The following is an 18,742-nucleotide window of genomic DNA, read 5'->3' on the forward strand; positions in this document are numbered from 1 at the left end:
TGTTGGGTGAGGTTTGTGGATAAATCCTCTGGAGAAAAAATAACAAAAAACAAGTGCAAATAACATCTTCTTTCTGCATTTTCAGCCTCCAAGACTGAATTATGAGCATGCTGAAAGTTACACTGATTGAATTTTTTTCTGAAAATTACCATCTCTGCTCAGATGTTCATTTCAGTTGAGGAATTGCTACAGTACTTTCAGTTTAAGACCAATTACAATAAAACAGACTCAGTATCACTATAACAGTTTTCACACAGCCCTTGCTGTCACTTTTACAGTACAAATTTTTAGCAGACCTCACTACTGGCATAAAATCGCTCTGTCAAATTGATATATACTCAGCAAGGCAGAGCTGTGAGCAGTTTCTCACAAGCAGAAAAGGCAAGGGGAAGGCAAGAATGTGAAAGTGTCCAATCTGGATCCAAAAAGTCAACTGGAAACAAAAGGTTTAGCAGTTTCCAGTACATTTCTCAGCTTTAACTTGCACCATGGGGCGGTATCAGAGCATGTCATCTGGTGTGGTGCTTTTTTTTTTCTTCAGTGAATGAGGTAAACTATGGGGGTACACACTCTAACTGTTCATGTGTGTTCAGCCTGTGGGACTAGACTGGAGCTAGTCCAAAATCCAGCAGTTCAGCAACTGTTTGGCTCTACAGATCTACTCCTCTTGCCTTATCCTTCCTGCCAACACAGGTATTGCCAAAATGCCCCCTGTACTGCAGCCCTCACTGCTTGTGAGAGCATTTCCATCCCTTCTGGTTAACCTGATGCTGACAGTGTCACCAGTCAATTTTTCCCCGATTCTGAGCAACAATCACAGATTTGCACAAATACCTGTTGCAATCAGATCGCTTTTTCTTGAGTAACTAGTTGGTTTGATTATTCAGGAGGTTACACTCCCAACAGCCTCACCCTTAGCAGTTCCCAAAAAGCTTCTAAGTTCCTGTGAGTTTACTGGCAAGTTTGCCAAGTCTTCAGTCACATTCTTCTGTGTTTTTGTTTTCACTTCTGCCTATCCTTGCTACTGCTGGGATTGAAATCTTTGCCAAACCTCCCAGGTTTGCACATTTCCCTCTTTGTACCATACCAGTTAGAAAATGTTGTTGCATGGCAACACAATGCAAAGCATTCATTTAGTGACATAGAACAGTCTAGATAAAGGCCATTTCAGCCACACACAGATTCATTTTTGTGGAGAAGACGAGACCAAAAGAAAGGGAAAATGTCCACAAATCCTAGAACCCTTCTTTATTTGGAAGAATGGCTTTTAAATGAAGTCAAGCAGTACCTTGTTTTATCATTCATTTATTTAGCAAAGAAAGGAATGAATTCAAATACCCCACACAATGAACACATATTATTCCCTGATATCAAGATGCAGATTCGCTTGTGAACAATTTTAAATGAATCTGTTTTCTTACTATTGAAGTCATCTTGTACTGTGCATGGATTTGTGCAGAAGCAATACATTTTGGGCTCAATTCTGTAAACACATGAAAATAAGTAACTTGTTACATCCATACCACTGATCTCGGTGTGGTTATTTATGTGATGAGTAAAATTATACTCAAGAGCCTAGCTTTTGCCAACCTAAATTTAGGCATCCAAACAACACTGAAAATTAGAAGTATATCTCTCCAGGCTCACTGCAGTGTTGGTGGAGAGACACACCGGGATGTAACTCTGCCCATCTAAGGATGCTTTCCCATGCGAGACAAAGAGGGTGCTGGTGGCAGCTACAATCAGAAATTGGCCAGATGCCTTAAGCAGAGCAATATAAGCTTAGACCAAACTGTTTACAGAATTGATCTCATACAGCAAAGCCATTATGCATACAATTAACATTAGGAATGTGCTCATGTTGCACTGATTTTAATAAAACTGGTCCCACATTTAAAGAAGTGAATATATTCATTCTAAAATTATGAGGAAAAAATATTGAAGCATTTAATCCTATTAACATTTTACTTGCATCTGAGACCACTGACTTCGTTTTCTGGTTTGAACAGCCATATGGTCTGATGCTCTGAGAACTTTCTTCACTAATATAAGTGCTTCAGTAGCTCTTGATTTGTACATTGGCATGCCATTTTCCCAGAGGTTGCTGTGGAGCTCTGGTTGAGCTAACTAAATGCACAGTGTCCTACACCCATATGAGACTTTAATCAGTACTGCTTAATAGCCTGGAAATCAAAGCCATTTAAGCCCCATTCTTTCTTCCACCCTCTCATGAAAATCCTAATACTAGTCAAAAATCTCTTGATTAATTTTAGCCAAACCACACTGCTTCAACAGCAGGTGACTGCAAATGGCTGGAAAAGCTTCTATGTAAAGTAACTTTAAAAGACCATAAAGATCATCAGACTCAAATCAAAGTCCAAGATACATCTGCAAGGACATGAGTACATTTTCTAAGCAACTGAGGAACAAACGCTATGTATCGGACATAAAAATAAGCACAAAATGTATACTTTGAGTGAGCCAATAAAAGTCTGTACCGTGCAGGATGTGACTGGCAATCCTGCTTCCTCCATGTAGCAGGGCTACATGGAAGCAGCTTTACTTAGACAATTTTGATGTATCTGCAAAAATGTTTGCATTCAAAATAGAGAAGCAATTTTAAATTTATGCAATCAGTGCAAAAGTGGTTTAGTAATATTATCTATTGGCATTTTTCAGAGGTAATGTAATTATTTATCCATAATAGAGCACAAGGATAAAGGGTATTTAAGCATGGTATTTGATGAGCAAGGGAGTTGATTTTTCCTTTCCAAAACAGAACAATTCCTTAACCTAATTTTACCCTTGCACAAATTTGAGAGCTTCATTGGTTTAAACAAGATTTGCAGGAAAATGCCCACTTGTTAAATTTTTGACAAAAAAAAAAAAAATAAATATAAGAGCTTTCATGGAGAAATGGACATTGTTTAGTAGGGGACTTGGCAGTTCTAGGTTAATGGTTGGACTTAATCTTAGATGTCTTCCAACCTAAATGATTCTGTGATATCTGCTTTTCACCAAAATGTGTGTAGCCTATTTTAGAAAAAAAATATTAAGTAAGGAAAAGATGTACTAAACTACCTGGGCAGCTTCATAGAACTCAGAAGGTGAAAATACTGATACAGGCAGTGAATCTGGGGTCCTCTAAAATTACCTAAGACACAAATATCTAACAGCTTGAAAACCTGTTGTTTCACAGTCTAGCTTGGCAAGGAGATCTTGTTGTCAAGTTTTTCTCATTGAAGTGCTCTGGTATTTCCATGTCTCCCCTGCTGCTTCAGATAGAGTTTTGAATAAATTTTTGCCTGGGATATAGAACAATGAAATTTAGAAAGCTAAAAGACAGAAAAATAGTTTAAAAGAATCACTTTCTGGACAAGTTGGCATGGTGCTTCAATAACATGGGAATTGCTCAAAGACATGGAACACCTGAAATACTCCTTTGGGAGATGGAAGTGTGAGCAGACTGAGCATCTGCTAAATGCACTTCTACCTATGATTATGCAGACTTAACCTAGGGTATTATTACCACATATATAACATGTATCTAACATATGTATTTATCCAGAAAAAGAATGGAAAATAGATCACTGTAAAGATAAGTGTGCCTCAAACTACTGAAGAGTTAGGAAAAAAAAAGCTAATTTCAGTAATTTTAATTAAAAAAGGTTAAAATAAAAGTACATATTTCAAATATTTTTTAAGATATTGGTTTCATAACTAGAAATCTAAATATAAAATCCATAAGCTGGACTAATGTGCTCTTAACAGAGGGGCAGAAAGGAACAGCGTTTCACATATGAGTGTATGTACATGTGCTGTTTTTTCTTGGTAGTAGCAGAAATATAGATTTTATTTTATCTTATTTAAATATAAAATTTTATCTTTTGGCATGAATATAGCAATTCAAATACCAGACTGGTTATGATTTGGAGAGCCTTTTCCCCCTCTATCTCTTGCAGAGAAAATTTTCGCTTACCCAGGGCAATCAGCTAATTTCTTCCTGGGAAACCAAATCTAATGTACAGTACAAAAATCACAAATTATACAGAACCAGCACTATTATACTTTCTGGAGATGAACTGGTGTGAAGGTGAGGTGCTTTTATTTGACTGAGTTAGTAACAGGGAGAACTATTCAGCTGCAAAAAATAGGTGGCTGATCTTAATTATTTTCATAGATGGTAAATGTGCATTCATTTTACTGCACAGCTTTTTAAAGACCACTTGCTTTGAATTTTTTGTAAAATAGAGACTGTTACATTCAGATATATCCCCATTCAAAAATGTAGCTCACTGCCATCAGTAGATACGGTGTTTACCCTTGCTATGTAGATGGCTGGACCACCAAAGTGGTGCTCAAATGCAGTCTCACATGATCAATGTTTCTTGGTACTTTTTGCTGGTTTTGTATATAGTTGTGAATCATTATAATCTGTACATCTATTTGCCTATCATAACATAACCTAATTAGCAAGGGCTTTAAACACAGAATGGAAACCTTTCCATTCTACTTCTCCTTGCATACCTCCCTAGTATTCTAGTATGATGATCTTTGATTTTAGCAAGAAAATGAAAGTCCAGTTCTTTAATCCTTAATATTCACTTGTAATTTCTTCTCACAAGCTTCTGAGAATAGCAAATGCTGCCTTATCACTACATAGTCTGAAAAATCTGACCCAAATCCCTGCCCTTTTCTTTTTAGTTATACATCTGGAATTTCAGATACAAAAATAATGTCATGAATGTGGGTGAAGACAGATGGAACAAAGAAAAATGGTATAAAACTTCTTTGTGTTTCCTTACCTGCCACTACAAAAGGAATTAAAACTGATAACTTAAAACTCAAACAGTATTTTAAATATTTACAACAAGATCATCACTTAAAACACCATAAGAATGTTCCTCTAGGGGTTAACTGATGTGGGTCAGACATGGCAACAAGATGAGACAATGCTTTGTAAATATTTCTATGCTTTCTGAGCCAGCCTTGTTTGTCAGACATGTGCATATAAAGTAAAAGCTGGAAAGAAAAAAAGCAGATCTATGATTATACCGACATACTCCCAGGAGTCAGAGACAGTACACAAAGTGCGGCATCCATGTCGTTCTGTGACCAGCCTGATGTGCTACAGCAGAGACAAGTGTGTTCCCATATGCACGCACCAAGGAGAGGAAGCCTGTGGAATGCCACAAGTTGCGCAAACCCGCACGCTGCTGCAAGGCTGCTTTACTAACAACACACAGAAAAACCTTCCAGTGTGCCTCTCCCATCTGCCCTCCTCCATCAGTCTCCCTGTGGGACATGCCCTTCCACATCCTTCCAAAAATTAAACTGAACAAGGTGAAGGCTTTATGTGACAGGGCTCGGCTCACAACTGGAAACCACTGACCCTGGAGGTGTCTGGGTTAATTACAAGATTGTATCCCTTGGTACAGCCTTAGTCTCCACAGTCTGAACAGCTGAACTGCAGCCAGAGTGATTTACAGCCCAAGACCAGCTCACAGAGCTCAGAGCTTCTGCAGAGGATCACTAAACCATCACATCTCTTCTTATTCTCATTCCCAGCAACCTGTGAGCTCTTTCCACTGATGTGAGCTTCAGGAGACTGCACAGAGGGCTAACAGCAAAGCTCCCTTTTTAAATCTCAAGGAAATAAAAGACAATGCCTAAAAAGAAAATTAGATTTGTACTCCTGGTAGGGGTTTAAAGGGTAACATTATTATTTCTGTTTAAAACTCAGGAATTACTTAGTCACTTGATAGAGAAATCTGACTGGAAATTTATGAAACTGAGTGAAGCAATACAATCCTCATGAGGAGTCCAGCGACACTGAGGGGCTACAGCTGCCCCCAACACTGACGGCCAATCTTGCGCTCTGCAAAGAAAACATCATGTCACAAACAGGTGGTTTGGGCTTTTGGCAGCAATGGGACATTGATGGCTTGGATCGTGCTTGAAATGTCTCTGAACTTCATCTCTGAAGCCTCAATCACATGAGCAGTCAAGTAGCACAGGCCTGGGGGACTGGGGAGTTACAGGAGGCCAGAAAATACACAAGCCCATTAGTACTCATCATAATTATTGAAATCTGTAAAATAGGTATTAGAATAAGTCTTTGCAGTAAGATGTGGATTGAAGTATTTGTTTCTCTCCTCCAGAATCAGGTTGTTTTTGTTAAATGCCTGGGAAGAGAAAAAGAAAAAAATGAAAAAAGAAAATGAAAAGGATAGAGGAAAAGTGATCACTAAGTGCTTTTTCACCAAGGCAATTCTTGTGGCTAATATCCATGTATAGTAAGCCAGTCAAAAATGCATTGAGAACTACCTGTACATTTACAAAAACTTGCATTTGCAAGGAGTACCTTCTTACGTAATAAAATTCATACAGAAAGTAATTCTATGCAATTAATAAAGCCAGGCACTTTTCCCCTAACATTACAAAACTAATTTTATGATTCTATGAATTTTTTAAATAATACATATACTGTTCTTCCTATTAGAATGACTCACTTATTATCTTTGTACTGAAAAAAGAATTATTTTCTCTTTACTGCAATAATTCTCTCATTCTCAAGTGTTATATGTTGCAGAAATGACTGAAGGTTTTAAGACCATAAACTCTGTTTTTTAAAAAAGTAATACGGGTTTTTAAATTATGAATTTTCAAAGGGTTGTGGTTTTGTTTGTTTGTTTGTTTGTTTCTGTAGTTATCTAGAGAGATGATTAGTGGCATTTGAAAAAGCTTTAAATTAGGTTCATATTCCACTGCTGACTAGAAACTCCAGAGTTTTCTTGCTGTTTTTAATGATTTTGTTTAAAATGTCTTTAATTAGAAAGAAAAATGCAGAAATTAGAAACTGGATTATCCAGGTAGGATTCAAGAAAAATCCTCATTTGCAAAAAGCTTTGCAGCTGCATGAATAAACTGTGTAGTCTGAAGATACTGAACTAGGTATTTTCAGAATGCACATCCTTCCTTAATTCGGTGGATCTGAAAAGCAGAGCAATTTTAAAAGGTCACAACAAGGAAGTTGCTGTTTGGGAATAATGATAAATGATATGGATATTATTATAAACTCTCAGTAAATCTGTACTGCTGTTTCACAGAATATTTTGGGTATAAACACTAGTTGAGAGTCTGACCTAGAATATATTCACCAGATGCATCTCCTGTATGGAGACATAGTGTAGGAAGATGGACAGTGCCCTTGAGAGTGGATCATCAGAGCCAAAGGATTATCTTCAATATATGCCATGGTGATCGTTAATGGCCCTGTTTACTTCTTGAACAAGCCACTAGGGAACACAATTAGGAAAAAAAATCCCACAAAAAAAACTTGAGTGGTCTGCTTTTTTCCAGGAAAGGTTGCTGTATAAATTATATACACATGCAAAATTGAACTTCCTGCATAACAGGGATTGACAAATAAAAGGATCTGCAATTAAAATATTTCAAATGAAACCTATTTTTGTCATTAACAATCAGCATAATTTGAGCCCAAATGTCACTGCAGAAAACTAACAAGTAGAATTCTTTTGACACAGCAGAAATGTTGTCTAGGAGCATATAATAGCTCCCAACCCACTTCTCACCTTGATGGCTTCTACAGAATCGTATTTGTCCAGTTTGTTGATATGGTTGGTAATGCTGGTATTTAGAGGAGCTGGTGACACCGGATGGATGACAGTTGCATCATGGGACTGTTGTTGATACCGTTGGCAATAAGTGTAAACAAGCAGGGTAAGAAGGCAACCAAGTATTGAGCTACTTAATCCCACTGCGATCATGTGAAACATGTTGAACTCTGCAGAGCAGAGAGAAGAAGACATTCTTAATTTTAAGGAAGTAGAAATAAAAGCTTAAACTTGGGGGAAAAGTACACAAGTGTTTGATTCAAATAAGGATAAGGAAATTTTCATGTGTTTCTCTGAAACAATTGCAATGGTTTATCCCTACAGTAGTAAATTCATTTTACTTCCCTGAAGGGAGTATTATAAGAATCTTACATACCCATACATCTCCATAAGTATTAAGACTGAGATCTCTGAAAAATGCTTAAATAATTTCAGAACCCAAGTGAAAGATAAATGAATTGCATTTTGTAGGTTTGAATAGTTCATCAATTTTTTTTTTCAGACTATGTAACAAAGCCTTGTTATATATAAATTATGTGTATAATGTAAATACATAGGTTTGGGGTTTTTTTTTTCAGTGAACTACTATATCACCACCTCTATTGCCCTTCTAGTTCTTTCTCTTATACATGGTGACTTGTGGCCATAACAAAATCCTGATATCTTTGATTCCTTTTTTCCCTAAAATGTTTTCCATATCCCCTTTCTTCGTGTAAGGGGGAGAATGAGAAAGAAATTATAGCATGTTAGGGGAAAATGAGTAGTAGGGAGAGACAGATTCCTTGAAGCTCAATGTGCTTTTAAGCATAGCAGCCAGAGAGTGTAGAGTCAACAGCTCAGAGCCCAGCACCCTCCTGTCTGCTCTGCCATTCAAAGATACTACAGGATGAAATGATGGGAAACCTTCTCCACCTATGTAAGGATTAAAATTGAGAGGAAGCTCATTGCTGCATGAAACCGTAGAAGGGAATCTAAAGCACAATCATTCCCCGATGTTACTGAATAGATACCAGGTCAGATGTGGCACGAGTAGGATTAGCTCAAAATAAACAAATTATACTGCTTTCCATTGTTCTTTCAAACTGGAACTGCGTTTTTTGATTAGGAAAGAACTATCAGTGAGAGGCTCGTGTCAGAAATTTCATCTTAAGATTACTGAGGATTTGTTTGTGGCTGCTTAAATGCACAAATGAAAGATTTTAAACTGAAATACTGGTGCTAGTCTTAAAAACATCTGTTATACCTCTTTCACTGTAATACAGAAAAACAGGCCAGGACATGAGTCCCATTTTTTGTAAATGCCTAAGGTAGGACCTTTACATGCCTACTGGGTACTTAGAAACACAAACTATATTTAGGTAACTAGATGACTGCTTCAACATATAAATTACCACTGAAATATCCTTCTACACTTTTATGACAGTTTCCCAGTGTTGCAAAACTTGGTAAAATGTTTTCAGAGAAATACTGCTAATTAGTAAAAAAATCAAATTACATTATCCTGGCTCCCATAACAAGTTACGACACAGAAAGGTACCCTTGCATAATCTCTGTGTTTTCATTGTATTTTATTAGGTTAAAAATGCAGCTTATCTGTGCATGGAAGAATAGTAAACCCGGTCAGAGCTATTACCATGACGACACAGACTAAGTGTGATAGTTCAGCACAAAAAAAAAAAAAAAAAGGTAATTTTCCTTTTTATTCTTCTTCTTTTTGTTTGGTGGTTTTTAAAATTCTTCCTTTCAAGATTTGTTTTGTTAGCATCATGACTCTCTGGAATGGAACTGCTTATTTACTTTTTAGTTTTGTCTTTGTCAGTGAAGCTAAAAATGAGTCCCAGACAGAGTCTGAGCTATTAAATGGGCTACCGGCCTGGTTTTCTGCTGTTTATTTGGAGTCCCAAAGAGGTTTGTGAAGTTATTGTCCCGAAAAATGTGGAGCAACATTACAGATTTTGACCTACTGATAACTAGTTTATTATATGTATTTTTTTTGAGACAATGGTGACTGCCATACTGAAAAACAAGAAAACACAAACATCCAGTAATGCATGTTCTTGTCTCAAAGGTCACCAATGACAGATAGATATTTAATGAGAAATCCTGTAGTAACTACAGTTTTCTGTATAAGTAGCTACCTTTTCAGTGCAAGTGTAAATAATGAGAATGCAGCATTTAGAAGGTAGAATAATACTAAGGGAGTGGAAAAGGTGAAACAAAAGCAAAAACACAGAATCAATAATTCAGCATTTAATACACATCTTGAGCTGAAAAGCTTACCGCCACATCGTTTCTCTTCTATACTGCTGGATCGTGCCACAGATATTTCTAGAAAAATAAATAAACCACTTAGGCCAAGAAGAAAAAAATATTACAGAGAACTACTAGTTTGATTAACACAGTAAGGATTTAAAAATTCATTCTACTACATTCACTACAAATCCAAGTAAAAAATACTTTGACTGTGAGGTAGAATTAATAAAAAGGTCCCATGACATCTTCAGGTTTCTTAGTTTCCCAAGCAAAAGAAGCAACTTATTTTTAATTCTTGCCTCAAAACATCTCTGGAATTAAAAAGATGAAGTGCACATGAAAACATTCTTTGTGGAGTTTAAGCATGTGGAGAAAGAACTGATTTACTGAATAGCAAAATTAACTACAGTTTAATTACCTAGTGTTCAAATGTGCTCATTACTCCTAGAAGTCACGTCTAGCACTAATGTGAAAAATGGGAATTTACACATCATCAGAAAAGACGACTGCCAATTTCATGGGTCTCAGTTGTAAACTAATAAAATGTAATTCCAACCTGTATCCTTACCATTTTGACTTTGAAAAAAATATTGAAAAAATACTGAATAAAATCTCAATAAAATCAAGTTTTTCTTCTCTTTACTTGCAGACCTTGGCTTCTGGGAAGGGAAGTCCTATTTTACAAAACAGTCTCTTAAACCCCTCTGAAAGGGTCAAGGATCGTGCTTATATGAGTGGGGTAACTGACACAGGCTACCTGGATTTCAAAAAAGCAGAATTTTAAGTTCTTTGACAATGGTTTTCCAAGTAAGAATGAAATGAGGAAAGAGATACAAAACCAGGCTAGTGCTATTTGCCCAGTTCTTACAATGGAGGAAGGTTACCACTTCTGCAGAGACCTAGGCTTTCTAGCAAAGAGCTAGAAAAGCAGAGGTAAATGTGATTTTGAAGTTTGCTGATGATATGAAGTTATGGTAGCATGGACAAGGGAATGCTGTCAAGAGCTGTAGAAGGGCCATATAAAACTAGGCAATAAAATAATAAACAAAACAGAATGCAGATTAGTGCAAAGTGGTACATATAGTGGAAAGAAATCCTAGCTTCACCTATAAAATGATGGACTGTGAGCTAACCATTAGTACTCATGACTGAGACTTGCGGGTTATGACAAATTGTTCGGAGATAATAACAATTTAGTGTTCAGGAGGAGTTAAAAAGGAAAGCCAAATGCTAGGTACTGCTGAGAAAGCAATATTGAATAGAACAGGATATCAGCATTATGGCACTTTACAAATCTATGTGCTGTCCACACCATGAACACTGTATGGAGCTCTGGTTTTCCCATCCAAGGATGTCTCTACTAGAACTAACAAACAGACCAGAGAAGGGAAAGAATGATACACACAAAGATGCACTAGAGTCTGTATGAGGAATTAAGAGTAGGCTCTCCACTGCCAGAAGATGATCCCAATGTAGCTACTTGCAAAAGGGATCACAATTTTTTATCATTTGTGACAAGTTAAACCAATGCTAAGTATTTTCAAAATGACAAAACATCAAACCTGACAGAACAGTACTCTTACAGAGAGTTAAAGGTTGAAAGCGTACTTTGTCTCACTGAGACTGTTAATTCACAGTCACAGAACCATTTTGACTGGAAAAGATCTTCGGGATCATTGAATCCAATCCTTAATAAGCACTGCCAAGTCCACCACTAAAGCATGCCCCTAAGAGCCACATCTACATGATTTTCAAATACCTCCAGGGATGGTGACTCTACCACTTTCCTGAGTAGTCTGTTCCAGTGCTGGACAACACTTTTGTGATGAAATTTTTCCTAATATCCAATCTAAACTTCCCCTGGTGCATCTTGAGGCCATTTCTTCTTGTCCCATCACTTGCTACTTGGGAGGAGAGATTTCCCCCCCCACACCTGACTACAACCTCCTTTCAGGTAGTTGTAGAGAGTGCAAAGGTCTCCTCTGAGCCTCCTTTTCTCCAGGCTAAACAACCCTAGCTCCCTCAGTCGCTTCTCATGGTACTTGCGCTCCAGACTCTTTTCCCAGCTTTGCTACCCTTCTCCAAACACTCTCCAGCACCTCAATGTCTTTCTTGTAGAGAGGTGACCAGAACTGAACACAGGATCCAACATATTGCCTCACCAGTGCCAAGCACAAGGGGACAATTTGAGGAGGAGTGACAAGAGAGGGAGAAGAGAAGAGGTGGCTCATTTCAGATTCTGCAAACACCTACTTTCCAAAACAAGATGTAGAGCTTATGCTGGATTAAGCTGGAGATTCACAGAATGTGAGTATTAACAGAGTTTCAAAAGCCTTAGAAAAAAGGGGAAAATACAATGTGGGAGTTTTTGCTTTTACACTGACATTTTTCACATCAGTTTTAGAAGAAAATAGTATTTGGGAGTTAAAGTATTATGCACTATCTATAAACACACTGTTTAAATTTGTTGATGTCTTTCTTACATCGTACTATACCAAATAGTAACACACAAAAAAAAGGTTGCTGCACTGAGTAAACACAGCTACATTTCAAATGATACATTAAAATGTAAATTTCTCTGTCTGTGAAAAGATCACTAGCTTTTTTCAATGCACATAGGGAGAAAGATGACTGTTAACAGCAGTGCATTGTGACCACCCCTACTGTTGTGTGGATTTAAATGACTGCCGTAATTTAAAAACAAAAGTATAGTCATGAGTTTTGACAAATGCTGTAGAATAATACATAATGTGACTATCCATCAGGCACTTAGCAGTCATAGGGGAGATAAGGACTGGAGCAAAGTTAATGAGTTTCTAAGCAGTTATTAATTTAAGGGACTCTGAAATGATTTCCAGATTAACTACCGCAGCAGCCATTTTGTATAGGTAAACCACAAAACCTAGAGAAATGTTTCCCTAGAGTCTCAAAAACACTTAAATTAAAATAAAAAGCAAACTATTTCTACTTGCTGTCTGCAGTCATCCCCTGCTACCAAGTAGGATGGGAAGGACCTGCAGAATGCTGCAACAGTGACTAACCAAAGTCCCAGGTGGTGACAGCAGGGACAGCTCTACAGCACTGGGTGCCATAGGGTAGATTTTCATGTAGACACCAGATCTAACAACATCATCTCTGCATAGTAGACCAACATGCTTTGGCTGACAAAAGGAAAATCTGCAGTGCAATCTGAAACAGTGCTATGTCTCACTCCAGAAACCTTGAGAAGTTTCATTAATCCTTCAAGGAGCTGGCTGATCTCACCTGGTATAAAGTTGGAGTCCAAAGCACAGGTTCGGCTCTCTGTGGTGTTGCCCGTGCACTGGCTACCTACAGGAAATAAAATGATGCACTGACGAGTGCGGGTCTGGAAGCCAGATGAGTCACAGTCGGACCACTTGGACCACTCGGACCAGCTGTCTGCAAAAGGCAAAGAGGGACACACATGCAGACACTGTGATTAAAGACTTCAAGTACACCAAGTTAGAGAAAAATAGCTTGTATTTCTGAATTATGACAGAAGGCCTCATCTCCCATCTACCACCAACTGTCAGAGGGCAGCACCTTCATTCCGATAAAACAAATGCAGTTCGGCTTTGGCAAAAGTCTCTGAAATGTTTAATTCTGCCACAGCCTTCGTGTGTGGAAGTGAGAAGTCGGAGGGATTCTGCAGTGGTGACTGAAAGAGTGATCGCTGTGGAATTAATTCCAGTCTAGGTCATTAGGGTGGACAAGGACACTGTCTTTGTTTATGTACCTGACAAGTAGCAATGAGAGCTATAAGCGTATGTATTCCAGATCTGAAATAGGATGCGTATTTAACTACAAAAAATAGTAGTATTTTGAAGATTTTTAAAATATTTTTCTTTTATCTTCTGCTATTTCAGGTCCATTTCTTGGCTGTATATAAAGTTCATCAAGTATTCTCACCTTCTCTTCCCTATTCAGTTTATTGTCAGCTTCTATTTCTTTTCTATATTTCTTCCTCTCCTTATGTAGTTTTGATTAAGACATTTTTATTCCATGCCTTTGTGATCTCAGATACTTCCCTTAAATGAAGTGAATTGATCTCATTCCCATGAGATGCTGTGAGTGTACTGCACTCAGTGTTCTTACAATTCAAGCACAAGTCTTGCCTTCATAGGAGTCTTCTGAATTAGGCAAACATAGTAAAGACAGAGTTCAGTTAAACTTCCTTCTTTCTTCTGTCAGCTTTCCTATGGAGATAGGTTTTATGGTTTTGACATGGAATAAACAGCCCTACTATCCCAAACCAAGCTTGTTTCTACTTCAAAGTTTTAATTGATTTTATGTCTATATGAGGCAAATTTACAAATTTACAATTTCATTTTGCTTCAAATGAAAAAGTATATATTATCTAATTTTGATTCCAGTTAGATTGAACAACATCCAAATTTGTGAATTAATGAAGCTTTTTTACTCTGCCAATCAGGTGGAAAGTCGGGAAAGTTTTACACTGTTTTGGACCCCTTCCAATACATTGTATAAATCCAGTACACAAGGTTCACATTTACTCATTACCTTCCCTTTATTCACACAGGAAAAAAGTTAAAACTTTAGTCACGTAAAATTTAAAAGATTCCAGTAGGAATATTTGAGACTGTAGTCTTTACTTACCAGCTCAGGTAAGAACCTGGATATTGATATTTATGAACAATTAGCAAGTGTCTGGATGAGGCCTCATTTGAACAGGGAAAATACCTGAATACAATCAGTTTGTAGGATCTTGTTACATTGTGAGTAGGAAGAATACTCAGTTTTTTTATTTTGGCTTTTCTGTTTCTTAGGAAAGGTCCTGAGAGTGCTTCATTTGCAGAGTTTGTAGTAGGAGCACAGAAGCAGATGACATATTGTAGTTCAATCCTGCTTCAGGGGGGTAGGAGAGCTGAGGTGGGAGTCAAGCAAATGGACAGGCTTCTTCCTTCCTACATAGTGTGGCATATCCACAGGTGCTGTCATCACCTGCAGCTTCAGCTGCTGGATCTAATTCAACTAAGTATATGGATCCTTACCATAAATATTATGTAACAAATAAAGCTCTGCTCATTCAAGTTTAAAGGAATGTTGCTCAATACAAATCTTGGCCCAGTTCTCATTGGTGGCAGAGAGCACGGTTAAGCCAGAGCTAAGACTCCTGTCCAGTCCTGGTACAATTGGGATATATGCAGTAGGTGTCAAAATACTTGTGAGCATCCTAAATGCATCTTGTTGGCTGGTGTACTTTGCAGCCCCATCTTGTCTAATGTGCTTTCGGCCTTCCAGGTTCTTCGCTGTAGGAACTACATCCCGTGATAAAATAGAAACCTCAGAGTACACATAGATCATGATAGGTCACATATGGGTAACTGGGCAAGGTTACTGTTTCAGCCTGCCCTTTAAGGGACTCGTTAAAAATACTATGAGCATTGGGACCTTTCCATATAAGCAACACAGGGTATCTCCCTCCCATAGTGAGTCCCATGGTGCCACCCAGACACTACAACACAGGTATTCAGTGGGTCTGGTGCCATGCTGATCAGCTTCATCTGGCACACAGAATCACAGAAGAGGAGAGAGGGGACATCAGTGCAAGCACGAAAGGGATGGTCATCCCTGCAATGGTGAAGCAGAAAACTGCGCTTTGAGGAGTGCCACTGTTGGGAGCTCAGAGAGCCACGGAGAAGTAAAATACCCAAGACTGACAGACGTACAATTTCAAATTGTTGTACCTGCCCTTTGTGGAGCCTCTACCTCTGCCCTCACAGGGACACTGAACCCATAGCTTTTGCAGGCACTTCTACTGACTCAGTTATCCTGACTCATCCCTTTGATCCCTTTATCTTCACAGTATCTGAGGCTCTTTTGCACCTCAGGCAGGTTTCTCTCAACTTTCTCCTCAGTTCTTTGCAAAAGCCCTGAGAAAGTAAAAGAGAGGGTGGGCTGGAGAGGTGTTTAACCTGACACTGCTTTTCACCTCTAACATGGAAAGGCTTACTCATGACATATCACACCTTCTTCCTAGAGAGTCTTGTCTGGCCTTTGAAGCCAGGTTAAGTTCAAGCAGTTCTTAAGAGATCCCTTGGTGAAGAAGGCACCTCAGAAAGATGAGGTTAATCAATGTAAGATTATAGATTTCTTTCATGTAGAACTATACCATCATTTCTAAATGCTCAACTGCTTTATCCATTGTTCGCATGTGTGAGTTAACAGTTCAAGGACAGAACGTATTTTCCCCTCTTACAGCAGTAAATACTTTAAGTATAAGACAATGTTTTATTCAGTACATTACAGACACCATTGCAACTGATTACACCTACTGATAAGCAGCCTATAAATGACTATTGATCAATACTGCAGTGCTTCCATTCACATCAATGCAATTGCATTTGGATAAAATAAAATAAACCCCACAAACTCAATAATGGCACTTTTAAAATGAAAGATGAGAAAAACTGATGTATTTCGCAGGCACAAATCTGTTATTTTCTTTTAAGCACATATTTGAATATTTTCAGTTGGATTTGCCAATAAACTTCTATATCCTCAAGAAATCCTTAGTATCGGGATTCCAGAAAATTTAGTATTCTGCTAGTTTTGTTTGGGAAAAAAAAACCTACTGTTTCAAATGCCAAAAAATCTTTGCTCTTTTCACACCTTAAGAAATGTTACAAATAATTTCCATTTTTGCATATGCATTTCTGTGTTGGTTGGTTGTTCTTAGATTCAAAGTGTCATTACTATTTCCTTCCTATATTAAAAATGTCACTCAAGCAGTGAATGTCACCAATGGTACTTTCAGATCTGCACAAGGAAGAACCACTCTTCACCAGGTCCTCATCACAAGAAAACAGCTCTGCAAAGATCCTGGAGCCTTTCTAAACTCCTAATACTGCAGTTATTTTTGACCTATACCAATGTGAAATAAGAGCAGTAAAAAGTAGTTTTGAAATCTATATTGTAAACGTGGGGCAAAGACCATTCTCATAGCTGATGATGTGCTATTTCAAAAAAATTTTCAGTGAGACTGAAATATAAATAAAATATTATAGATGTAACAAATACATTTTAAGCCTCTGAAATTTTATTGTTTTATAAGGGTTTCCACATCCATGAACCAAAATGAAACCAACCTCTTCCTCTATTCTGCATCCACTCCAAAATTTGGGTAACAGACAGGTTAAAATAAGATGAAGACATTATTTATAAATGTTTGGAAACTGTCATTTATAGGAAAATGGCAGTAGAAAATAAATGTACAACACGAGAAATAGATACAATACTAGCACAATGAACTAGCTCTGAGATTTTAAAGATGCCTTAAGAATCTCAAGGCAGTTGTGTAATTTCTACATACAAATGTACACTATTTGCCTCAGAAAATCAAATCATCAACTGATTTCTATGTTTGTTGGGTTTTTTCAAACACAATACAGAGTGTTTCATCGGCTTTAATTTTCAGAAAGTAGCTACTTTTATTCTGCTGGAAGACATGCAGTGCCTAGAAAATGAAATTACCATAAATTGTAGTTCATCACAAGTAATAGGATCCATAAATTCAAACTCATGGGGCTTTTGCCTTCATATGCACTGCCTCATCATATGAGCAGAAAACTTTTGCCATGAAGTCTAGGAGCTCTAAGTAAAGTAAGTAATACAGTGCGGCATCAGAGCTGCTTCTTTCCTTTTGCTGCTGCCTGTAATCCACTAATCAGCAATAAATGAAAGTTTCTGTGGTTTTAACCTCAATTTGTCACTTAAATTTCATGAAAAAAATGAGTTTCCTTTAATATGGGTCAAAAGGCAGAGTCAAAATGATGTGATCCATAATATCATACAATTAGAGACATTTCCTCTACTAAGTACTCCACAGGCATTTAAAAAGACTAAGTCTTTGTTCCTTAACATCTGAAGTTGAAGAAGGTATTTTACAAAGCATGCTACAGTTTGTTTTGTGCTTTTTATGAAAACAGGGCAAATATTATCTACTTGAAGGACCTCATGATAACACATGCTGAATATTAATCTCATCAATTTGCTTGCTCTGAAAGTTTAGTGCTATAACAAAAGCACTTCTTTGTGATATTAAGTCTCACAAACTGTTTGCATGATCCACTTCAAATATTACACATTTTTAGTTAATCCAGATTCAGACCTGGTAACTTAAATTTTAATTTTTAAAGAGAGAGGGAGGCTGTGGTTTCCTATATACTATATCCTGCTAGTACTTGATTTACTGTAGCATTGTAGAATGTAAGAGCTGATTGTGCACTTAATAAGGGAAAGAAATTATTTGCTTCTAAATAATAGATCAAGGACATTATGTTGCTTAACTGTGAATGCCTTATTCAGTGGCACATGACCAACAAAGATGCACGGGTTGATTTGCCATACCTGGGCAGGGCTGTGTGTTGCAGAGTGCTTCTTCAGTGTGCAGCCCAAGGCAGATATCTCCTCCATATGCTGGCGCTGGGTTTGTACAGGAACGGGTTCTCATGTAATGCCCTCCTCCACAAGTTGCTGAGCACTTTGACCAAGATGACCAACAAGACCAGCCTCCATCCACTGAAAAGACACAAAAAACTGTATTTTCCCAAACTGATGTGAGATGTGACATAATCCAGCCCATCTTCCTCATATTCTGCGGATCTTATTCATGGCCTATGGAAATTATTGTACATTTTTAGGTACCACTGAACATAGGCCCAAAAATTTAATCTTACCACAATGCAATTTAATTTACATATTTTAAAAGCCCCTGGTATGCTGGAAAGCGTAACAAAATTACTCATTCATAAAAGACACTTTCAGTGGGTACCATAATATCTTGAAGGCCAAAAGTCTTTTCTCACTTG

The 18,742-nt window shown here is 37.6% G+C and overlaps 1 protein-coding gene across 3 annotated transcripts in view; it reads right to left on the reverse strand.

Moving 5' to 3' along the window:
• Positions 1–1,288: 1,288 nt before the first annotated feature.
• SEMA5A (semaphorin 5A) overlaps positions 1,289–18,742 on the reverse strand; it is a 327,493-nt gene continuing 310,039 nt past the window's right edge. For all 3 annotated transcript variants that reach the window (XM_029958921.1, XM_018070097.3, XM_008922830.4), the window contains 5 exons: positions 18,282–18,452; positions 13,155–13,310; positions 9,918–9,965; positions 7,596–7,807; positions 1,289–6,185 (listed from right to left, as the gene is read on the reverse strand). In XM_029958921.1, coding sequence (XP_029814781.1) covers positions 6,066–6,185; positions 7,596–7,807; positions 9,918–9,965; positions 13,155–13,310; positions 18,282–18,452 — 707 coding nt within the window. In that variant the 3' untranslated portion in view covers positions 1,289–6,065. The remainder of the gene's footprint in view (positions 6,186–7,595; positions 7,808–9,917; positions 9,966–13,154; positions 13,311–18,281; positions 18,453–18,742) is intronic.

This window comes from Manacus vitellinus, unplaced genomic scaffold (genome assembly GCF_001715985.3).
Source record: "Manacus vitellinus isolate BGI_N305 unplaced genomic scaffold, ASM171598v3 scaffold_17_pilon, whole genome shotgun sequence".
In the NCBI taxonomy this organism is placed as follows: Eukaryota; Metazoa; Chordata; class Aves; order Passeriformes; family Pipridae; genus Manacus; species Manacus vitellinus.